The sequence below is a fragment of the Anneissia japonica genome, unplaced genomic scaffold (genome assembly GCF_011630105.1).
Source record: "Anneissia japonica isolate Jap-2015-1 unplaced genomic scaffold, ASM1163010v1 scaffold69_len1423075_cov170, whole genome shotgun sequence".
NCBI lineage: Eukaryota > Metazoa > Echinodermata > Crinoidea > Comatulida > Comatulidae > Anneissia > Anneissia japonica.
In genome coordinates, this window is record NW_022748202.1 from 1,070,213 (window position 1) to 1,081,534 (window position 11,322).

General features: G+C 35.2%; 1 protein-coding gene and 1 long non-coding RNA gene across 4 annotated transcripts in view; both read left to right on the forward strand.

The window, feature by feature from the left end:
- LOC117120742 (monocarboxylate transporter 6-like) overlaps positions 1–4,048 on the forward strand; it is a 16,701-nt gene extending 12,653 nt beyond the window's left edge. For all 3 annotated transcript variants that reach the window (XM_033265818.1, XM_033265819.1, XM_033265820.1), the window contains 3 exons: positions 967–1,110; positions 1,534–2,484; positions 3,521–4,048. In XM_033265818.1, coding sequence (XP_033121709.1) covers positions 967–1,110; positions 1,534–2,484; positions 3,521–3,705 — 1,280 coding nt within the window. In that variant the 3' untranslated portion in view covers positions 3,706–4,048. The remainder of the gene's footprint in view (positions 1–966; positions 1,111–1,533; positions 2,485–3,520) is intronic.
- Positions 4,049–7,801: 3,753 nt separating this feature from the next.
- LOC117120769 lies at positions 7,802–10,909 on the forward strand. Its single transcript, XR_004447418.1, has 3 exons — positions 7,802–8,198; positions 8,737–8,992; positions 9,862–10,909. It is a non-coding gene; the product is annotated as an uncharacterized LOC117120769 (long non-coding RNA).
- Positions 10,910–11,322: the final 413 nt, after the last annotated feature.

Here is an 11,322-nt window from a genome sequence, read left to right on the forward strand (position 1 = left end):
ATTGTCACGGGAATCCTCTACGCAAACTAACGCGCATCCTACAACTGCTACTGGTGTCTACAAGATACGTATACAATTGCATATCAATAACATATTTTACAACTACTATATGAAAGATTTGTATCATATATATAGTTTTGCGAACACTAACGAATCAGAGGTGTCGATTTGTGATTTTGATTAAATTCAATATAACATTAATTCGGATCCAAAAAACAGAACTGTTTTTCTCGCGATATAAAAAAAAACAGCTCTACTACAATATGTAATTGTCTTTATGAAGCAGAACTGAACACCAAAAATAGTATCAAGCTACCTCTGTACACAGACAAATAAATTTAACTACGTTGGCTAACCAGAGATTAAAACCTATACAACATACAACATACAGAAAAAGTTTACCAATGTTAAACAACATAATATGATGATCGATTGTTCGTTATGCAAATATAGACCATCATTTCGCGCAGTGTGTTTACTTTTGGTTCTATTGCTAGATATTAAATTCTTAGCCTACACAATTATTATATATTTGTTAAATCAAATTCCAAAGACGTCTAGAGGATAAAAACGTGAAACTTATTTCCTTATTGTTTTGATCAGTCCAATTCACCTATCTATAATCTTTCAATGTTAACATTCTGGCGAGTAGTTTGTTGCAAAGAATGTTCCTTTGTGTTTTATTTATCAGAGTTTGTTGACATTTAAAAACTGTCAGTCGAACAAATCGGAAGTTTCAACACGTGTCTTTAACTCGGTCAATAAAATTTATTTAATGCAAGAACCTTCTGTCCCATAAAAAAAAAGAAATTCTTTACGCCTTGTAGTTCAATTAGAAGAGTTACGACAATTTATGCGTGGGACTCAAATCTTGCAGCTGCGCCAAATAAAAATATTATATTGGGTCAGGAAAAGTTTGTGTAAATTTTATTATTTACTCGACATGTCATTTTGTTTATTTTTCAGCTCCAGTTGCGACGATTATGAATAGGCTGTACGGCTATCGAGTGACTATCATGGTCGGGGCGTTATCGTATTCTGTAGGGCTGATCCTAAGCTCATATGTGACCGAAGTTTGGCAAATATTCTTCACGCACTCTCTCTTAACAGGTTTGCAGAAGATTTGATTAATTACCCGTCACTCACTTGAATATAACACATTAGTCATTTTATCCTTTAATACAAACCATGGGAAATATTTACACATGATGCCACTGTAAATTAACTATGTTGAAAAAGATAGGTCGCACAATGTAAGATTTACTCTTTATTTAAAAAATATTAATCCAAGATGACATACCGTGAAGGACCAAATTTGCTCAAATATGAGATCATTATTAAGTCAATGGAAAGAAAAAGAAGAAAAAAAACCTTCTTCCCCTGAAACTAAAGCTAGAGCAAGTAAGAGACGCGTTTTCGTAAATGCAAACAACACTCTACGCCTAGTTCTTCAATTACCGTACCTAATACGTGTAAACGCAGTTGTATGCGTTTCCAGTAATAACTTTGATTTGTATTCATTTCAATTCGTAGGTGGCGGTGTATGTATCACATTTCAGACAATGGTCTTCTTTGTCGGTATGAACTTTAAGAAGTCAATGAATCTTGGTAACGGTATTCTATTCTCTGCTATTGGTCTTGGTATGCTGGTTATCCCGCTGATATGTTCTGTCCTCGATCATCACTTCGGATGGAAAGCTGCCATACGTATAATTGGGGCGCTGTGTCTCCACTCTGTCGTAATTTCCGCGCTGATATTCCGGAAATCGTTCAATCCATACATGCAGAAACCAACAGCTGTTGAACTACCAGAGAAGTACGATAATGAAGAGGAAGAAGATTTTGATGATCCCAGTACACCGATGTCGAATTCTGAGAAAGATTCAACAGACAAAAGAAAAGAAGAAAGTGGAGACGAAGATATAGAAGAGAAAGACGACAAAAAAGATAAACCGCAAGAACTTGTTATTGTTAACCCACGACCCCCAAATAAATTTAGTTGCCTACCACTCCTACGGTCTTTACTAATTTTTAAAAAATACCCACGTCTTTTAGTGATGACCGTATCCTTGTGTTTCATTTGTGTAGGCTACTCAGGATTTTTCGTGCACATGATCGCGAGTTCGAAATACAGAGGTGCGACCGATTTCGAATCGGCTGTCATATTTGGCGTCTTTGGTATTGGCAATTTAGTCGGTCGCCTGGCGAACGCGATACCATTATATTTTAAGCTAATATCTGAAACGAACCTGTTCATCATTTCCATATTTGTAGTAACCGTTTGCATGGCTATCTTTGGAATATGCCAGACATTCTCAACTATGCTGTTCATTGCTTCAGTAATTGGACTCTTCTTCGGGATGTACATACCCCAAATCCCTTCCATCATTCGAATGATTGTACCGAAGGATAAATTTGATAAAGCTTATGGACTGTGCATCGTGCCTTCGGGAGTAACATCTATTTTCGGCGGTTACATTGCTGGTAAGATATTTAATTTTGTTCCCTTAGGCCTAGATCATGGAGTACTGTTTTATTTTGTTGTTAATCGATGGTCATTGTTTTTTTGTTTTTTGGTTGTTGTTTTTGTTCCATTGAACTCGTTTTATTGAATCGTTTAATCTCACGTGTGCATTAAAACAGAATTAACAAAGACCCAATATCAATTGAAAATGTAAACATTCCGACGAGCGCTCAGTCACTTCGATTAATTCAGGAAATGCGTTCAGCTCATTTTCGTGGCGATTGTGCGTTGAATAATGCAAAAACTTTAGTTTGGAAAATTTCAAATTCTGTTCCAATTGTACGATTTTAATAGTCATACTAACGTGATTTCTGGCTATCGTATATTTTTGTGTACTATGTTATAGCAGTGTTGGATCTAGGAAATCGAAATAGAGGGGGTATTTTGATAGATCGAGGGCCTTGACCACATCAGCCCTACCATGGTTGGGGCCAAGTTTGGAAATTTTATGATTATGGCACCCTGTAGATGGACGAAAATGACACTCTAAGATAATTTTTTTTTCTTCATTTTTAAAAAATATAATTTTGGACAAAATTAGCGGAAGGGGGACCGGCTTTCCATCCCCTGAATCCGCATGTGTATTGCAAAGGAAGGATTATTAAAAACTGGTTTTCTGATCTGACCGTTACACTGGAAATAACCCAATAAATTTTACAAATGATGGGACGCTCTGACTCCTGGATTTAATCAGGCAGTAATGACATCCGCAGAACCACTGTGTTTCCACAAGTTCATACTTGTAGGATGTTATTAATTACTGAGCGATAATATTTAAGTGGACCAATGAGTTCCAGATTTGTTGTGAATGTAAACATTCTTAGACATTCACCCTATGATTGGTTGAGTCAATTGAGTTCAGTATATTGAGTTTAACAGACTAAAAGACATGGAATATACTTATAAACTCCCTAAGCTGCTCTCACAATATACAAATGAAAAATGTAAACTAACATGTATTCTTTTCAGTTAATTGCTGTATTTTTATTTTATTAGGTGCTATCTATGATCGTACGGGAGCATACACATTGTCGTTCTTCTTCGCAGCAGGGAATTACGGAATTGTAACAACGATCTTAGTTCTGACGGAAATAGCAATGAAATGCCGTTGTAAACCTGAAAGGACCAGACTTAGTAGTAGCGATGATTCTGACGTCAATGCGCCCGTTACAGCCGTCTGAGAGACATGATTTCTATCCAATCGTTATAGGCCTATCTGTACCGTCCTAGCCGTCTGAGTTTTAACTTTCATTCAATCGCAATAGGCTTACTGTACCGCCCTAACCGTCTGAGAGTCCTGACTTTCATCCAATCGCAATAGGCCTACTATAGGCTATACCAACCTAGCTTGCATTTTATCTTTGTAGAAATGTAGGCCCATCACAGTAAGTTTTAATATGCATCAAGCAATCAGGGCTTATTTAAAATCTGTGATAGAACTAAGTACGGTAAAACATCAATTATAAGAAACAATTTAAAGAGTTGATGTTGATGGTATAGTGTATATATACAGTATAAACAGTATATATACTGTCTCTTATACACATCTAGATGTGTATAAGAGACAGATCGCGAGTTCGAAATACAGAGGTGCGACCGATTTCGAATCGGCTGTCATATTTGGCGTCTTTGGTATTGGCAATGAGGATTTTCTATTATGACGTAATCAATACAAATTACGTAATTCCGATATATATAGAGTTTTGCCTTCAATTTTAAAATATTAATTGAAAGATTACAGAATTGAAAGCTGTAAACCATCTTTACAAATACTCAAGTTATTACCTAAAAAGCAGTCTTTCATATGTAAACATACTGTACTAGGCCTATTAGATATCTCTTATAGGTTGAGGTTATTACGTGTGCTGTATTTTATAAAAATGATTTTATTAATATTATTCTTATAAAGTGTAGAATTATTTATTTTGAACTGTATAATAGTGCATTACGTGCGCTGAAGTTTATACAAAAGAGTATCTGCATGAATCTTCTTTAACTTTTTAAGTGGGCGTAACCTGCCAGAGTGTCATGGTTCACACTAGAGTAATTGACCTTTCCGGCCTGTCAATCAAATTTAACAAATGGCCAATCAGAACAGGGCCAGGAATACGCGTGTGTCTAACAAGCACACGTGTTGCCGTCCAAACAAAACGCACGTGTTTCAGTGGCGGATTTAAGGGTGGGACAGCCGACCCGCCACTCCCTCTACATTTTTCAAAATAAAAAAAAAAAAAGAGGAAAAAAAAAAAAAAAGGCCGAGAGTACCATTTCCGGCCATCTAGAGGTGCCATAATAAAAAATGTTCTTAGCTCAACCATCGGGCTCAGGTGTTATAGACCCTCCATTTGTGAAAGTCCCTCACTGGGCCCCCTTTATTACACATTTCTGGAACCGCCACTGTGTTTGCGTTATGTTTTAACGCTGTCGTTTTGTGGGACCTTAGTAACAATATCCAAGGGGCGGGGCTTAGCGGGAAGGTCCATTCAAATGCGTTTACACAAACGCAATCGATGCTAGTACCCCGGTAGTATGCACCCGAGTATTCGGTAGTTTCTAACGCCCGTATTCGTTAAAACGAACTATAGTCGATCTAAAACTTCAACTAGTCATAAACAACGTACAGTAGCACGTTTTATGTGTGGTAAATATTTCAAGCGGAAGTGATTATTGTAGTGTATAATACATACTCCAAGTATTGAAATGCACGCCATCGTGATGGGATTAAATATTTCCAAATTAATTATGTCATCATCAGGGGTAACAATTGAAAGTAAGGCAAAAAAATATATATATATATATACTTGTTTAGCGTCACTACCCCCACCTGAATTTTCAAGCAAAATAAAAAGTTTAGAGGCGGGAATTTTTTTTTAATAAAAAAAATTTAATATTGTCCAGGAAACTCTAATCAAAATAAGTATAGACCTATTTTAAGTGAATTAAAACAATGATTTCACCAACTAGGTGTAATATTTATTGTGGCCTATTGAAAATGATTAATTTTAACACATTTTATTTGATTACTGATACTGTAGAATTAAAAAAAAAACAAAAAAAACCGCCCCTCCTCACCTAAAATTGTGTTGTGATGTGACGCTAAACAAGTAATTTTTTTTATTTGGCTTAAGTAAAAATACGGGGGAGGAACGTTTGCGAAAAATGCCAAGTATACCTACTACATAAGACGGTTTCAAAGCATCTAAGAAAATCGGGTATTAGAAACAGTATATAGTCGATAGTTTGAGTTGTACAGTATTATATAGTATATATAGTATAGTATATATAGTATAGTATAGTATATATAGTATATAGTATTATATAGTATATATAGTATAGTATATATAGTATATATAGTATAGTATAGTATATATAGTATATAGTATTATATAGTATATAGTCGATAGTTTGAGTTGTACAGTATTACTTGCAATGCTAATTTAGCTTTTTTTGTGTGTAAGTGAAGGAATGTGTAGGTTGATAGAGGTCTGGTCTACACATTAAACAAGTGTAATACATAGGCCTATGTGTTTTAAAGCCGAAAAATTAATTATTTGCTATGTTTTGTACGTACAGTACCATATACTTTTGATATTTTATTTTCACTATTAAAAAAAAGAGAATCTGCAATAGTTGAAGTATTAAACTAGAATAAAACACAATATAAATGTTCTGTCCGCACGAGGTTTAAGTGAAAAGGGAGAGGTTTGGAAGAAGCATAAAAACTGGTTACAGGCCTGGCTTGGAAATGTATGATGGTACGAGAAGGTAGAATCCAACACAGCAAGTAGCTATTAAATAAGACCTCGGGACAATGATGCGAGATGCCGTCGTTGTAAACGTATATTTTAGTACATGTATCGTTGTCTTGTTACATGAAAGGCCTAGTATTTTTTTACAGTATATTTGCTAAACAAGTTATAGTAGATTTTACTGTTTATTATTTATAGAGATGCAGTGTCATGTATAATTATGTTTTTGTATATTCATCATAAATCTACCATGTATCCGGGAAGGTGCGTTTTAATGTATGACAGAACTATAATAAAATTTTGAAACAGTAGAGCTGCGAGTGTTTGTTCATTGTGCGATACTATAAAAGGAACGTATGGCCACTGTGACTCATTAAGCAGATGAACTACCCATCCAATATTGCGGGGAAAAACGGATCGAGAAAACTTGTCTCAGATTTCTGGTGTCTAGAAATCTAGATCTAGAAAATTGAGATCTGAGGTCGAGAGTTCTATTTCCACCTTGAGATCTCAGATATGTGATCTGAGATATGAGATCTGGGTTTTCTAGACACCCCATGTTGCAAACTATGTGATATCCTTCTTCAATGTCCGTCTCCATGTTCACTGAATGTCAAAGGTGCATGATCTAAACAAAAAAAAGTAAGTCTTGAATGAGAACAAAATCCCCGTCAACATAAGCCTGGTTTCCTTACTAAAATCGCTACAGTTATTAACTGCAATCGTTGTACTGAGCAGTTTCCGACGCAAACGGGAAGGCTCCCGGATCCGACCCACACATAAGCATCACTGAAGCTGTCGGCGATAGCGTGTAACGATTGTATAGAAACCAAGCTGAAGGCCAACTCAGACAGCGTCGTACGACTCATCCCCGTTGCAGGCGAATCAGGGTGCATTGCTAACTGCCCTGACGTAATCTGGAAGTCACCCCGATTCGTCTGCAAAGCAATCGGCAAAGTTAACTAGGTTCAACCTTCCCGACAACTGTCGCCGATACAACAAATAAAAAAGCAGAGTTGTTACAACGAAAAAAGGTAAAAACAGAAAAAGTTGATTTTTACCAGGATAGCCCAAAAAACAATTACATAGGTTTATTTCCGTTGGGGTCCTGAAAGCAAAGACGAAAGAAAAAAAAAATCATGCACCCACAAGAGAGTGAAGCGCTGTCACGTCTCTCTGATTAGATAGAAAGTTTTTAACGATTTTTCTAAATAAACTATCGTAACGTTTATGGTGTTCCTTATTTCGCTTGGTAATCTGTTCCAGTTGAATAGCAGAGGCATAAAATGTGCCATCAATTGTTTTTCATGATCTTTAACGAAGTGTTCATTTAAATAAGATGGAGCAGATTTACAAACGATTAAAAAAAATCGTTGATTGATCAAGAAATTAACCAACCAATCAATCAATCAATCAATCAATCAATCAATCAATCAAGGGACTATAAAAAAGCCAACAGCTTGTCTTAACAGGCCCCATTACAAACTAAATTTGTTCCAATATACATCTGATATGGTTGTAGGACTAGTTAAACATACATACTAATATAACACAACTGCGAACTTCGGAATGAATTGTTCACGGCCTCACTATTGATACCCTAATTGCTGTACTACATTGCAATGGTGTTTATATAGTTGTTGCAAAAACTGTTACAGTATCTGATTAGGGCCGTAAGTAATACAGGCCCTATGCGATGTTGAAACATAGGGACAGGCCTATGTCTTCATGAAGAAACGTATCAACGTTATGTTTGTTCAAGTGTCCCTGGAAAATGCTGATCATGGACTTTGGTTTTATATGCACTGCTGCTACAAACAAAGAATAAGTATTGTGTGCTTCAGCAACTCTAAAACATCAGTCAAATCTAACTCGTGACGCGAGGTATAGCAGGGCCTACTGTAATGTCAGAAGTCTGCAAAAAGGTAAGAACATTATATATATAGCATCTAGGGGATCATGTTGTCTAAGTTTCGTCTAATCTATCCCAAGTACTTTTTAAAAAAGAAACAGTACTGTTCGTTTCAATTTGTTGCATGTGCTTTTGCAATGACAGATATCCATTGATGGTGTAGGATTTTGGTATAACTTTTACAAATCTATGAAATAGCACTAAAATACTATTTCAATATTTGGGATTCAATCAAAGGGCACGAGTATAAATTCAGTACTATACCGTACTTGCTATACTTTGGTACAGAGACCTAAATACAACATGTACTTATACATGTACTTATACACGTACTTATACATGTACTTATACATGTACTTATACATGTACTTATACATGTACTTATAGACCTATACATGGATCAAATTGAATTCAAGAGTAAACATTTTATAACTTTATTTCCAGTTTTTTCGTCATAGGTTAGCCATACGCAGAAGTAATGAAAGAGTAAAAATATATTATAGAGTTTCTATATTTAATTACAAAGTTTTATGTGCATTCTATTTTTGTAGTCTAACTGTAGATGGGCGGATAACATGGACTTGATGTTGTTAGAGATGTGATAAAAAGCAGACAGAATGGCAAACTCATTCACTTCCAGAGATGTTCTTCTTCTTATTGGAATGCACGCAATTGCTTTCATTTCAATTGGCAGCGCAATTCCGTGTTTTAGTTTTTTCTTGGTCTCCATCAAAGAAGAGTTCAACACAAGCGCAGGATTGGTTGGAACAGTTAATAGTTTGAGCATTGGACTCACAGCATTACTAGGTAAACACAGTTAGGCCTAGTACCGTATATAAAAATAAAGTAAAACGGGTTTATATAGCACCCAGACATGGTAGGACTATGCCATAACATCAGCGTAACATCTGACATCACTTTTCATGCAAAATAAGTACAACGTTAGGCCTAGGGCATAGAGGTAATAGGCCTGTATACTTTCTAGACTCTGAGCAGGATTGCACCGATTTATTGCATTTCATTTGTCTTTAGATTTAAATCGTCAAACATCAGAAACAAAAACAAAAAAACAAAAAAAACAAAAACAAAAAACAAAAAAAAAACAAAACAAAACAACAAAAAAAAAAAAAAAAAAAAAAAAAAAAAAAAAAAAAAAAAAAAAAAAAAAAAAAAAAAAAAAAAAAAAAAAAAAAAAAAAAAAAAAAAAAAAATAACGAAAATCGGAACAACCAAAATATCAGAAATGGAATAAACAAAATGCAAACTTAATTTCTGTACAAAGTTTAGCTACTGATTTAGGAAACGGAAATATAAATTACATGAAATAAATATAGGACCTAGCTATATTCTATACTCATCTACAAACAAAGGTAAAAAAAATATTTTCGCATCGCGGCCAAGAAAAAACATGGTAAATAGGTTAAATAAATAACAAATATCAGCAGGAAACGCCTACCCCATCCATTCACGCTCTCCCCAACAAAAATTAAAAGGCCGTAGCATTTAAAATGAGTTATGAAGAATTATTAATATTAGCTGCATTGGAATTGATCGGTAACCACTACAGTTTACCAGTTCCTTAATCTTAAACTATGCCTACTGCTGAGAAGAAAAATGTATTTGCTATGCAAGAATACAGTGAGTAATTGATACAAGTTATATATTATTTATATTAGGTCCAGCAGCAACAACGATGAGCAGAAAGTATGGTTACAGAATGACGATTGTTGTCGGTGGGTTGTCTTTTTCGATTGGAATAATGCTGAGTTCACAAGTTACACATGTATGGCAGCTTTTCTTCACCCACTCCATCATGACAGGTACGGTACATTTGGTATGAGGTATAACCGTATATTAGTCGCCAATATTTGATTGAATATAAACGCTAGCTTTTTATGAGAGGTGCTAATCAAAGAATGGGCATTTTATATATGCATATTTTGCTAGAAATTTCTTCAATTATTGCTTTGCCTCAAAACACCAGAAGAGTTTGTAAATCAACCATCATTCAACAAATAATCGATCTCATCGAAAGTTAATAATTTTGTTTTTCTAAATAAGCAGTTGATTTTGTTATAATGTAGAAAAACCCTAAAGCTTTGTCCAGATTATCAAATTGTCTTTACCAAAAAACTGTTGTATGCCCATATATAGCCATGGTGTACCCATATATGGTCAGGACAGGATGTGATGTCATTATGACTTTATTACGGGATGTCACACGTTTTTGTCATATGAAATTTCAGTCCGGGTAGGGCTTAAGAACGTATATCAATTAAAATTGAATTTTTAGTGTTTTGACAGATTTTATTATAGACAGTATAATATAAGGTTGTGATTCAATCAATCATCAATGCATGAATGAATTATATCTAATTAGGCCTAATTCCCCCGAGACCTAATTTTGTCCAAACTTATACACATACAGATATAGGCATAATAATAATAATACGACAAATTCACTTTGTCACGGTAACATGAAGTCATGGTTCACTTGAAACTACCAAAACAAATTCGATTACTGATGGCACAATTTAAGATAGCAACACAATGGAAGTACAGCAATTTGATATCGAACTTCAGATATGTGGTCATCAGAATGCGATAACTAAACTTCAGAGATACCATTGTTTGTTTGATACTCTGTACAAACATTGAGCAACATCAAACCATAATGATAATTTTAATTGCTGCGAAGCAGCCAATTCATATTCTCGACAGCAATTTGACTTCTGAAAGGTCATTGTTTGTCAAAAAACGAGCGCCTAAGACGACTGAAAAGTGGAGTCTCCTTCTTTCGTTCTGCCGGGTAAAATCAATTACTTTAGGCGACGTTTGCATACTCGTACCAACGTCCGCATGTCGCGCTAGCCTTATCCTACTCTAGACCTTGACTAGCTAGGATGGTATATAGGCCTAGCCTTGAAGGGACGAAGGTCCCAATGAAAAACAACGTCGCTCTTTGATAGCTAACATTGTCTATTTAACATCACATTAATTCATTATTAAACCTATAGTTGTTTTTTGAATTGTACTCCACAAATCTCAGTCGATACCTCGCACAACTGGCTAACGTCTCTATCTATTGTCGTGACGTCATGGCTCGCTGGCTCACACTGCACTTGTGATATGTCTCG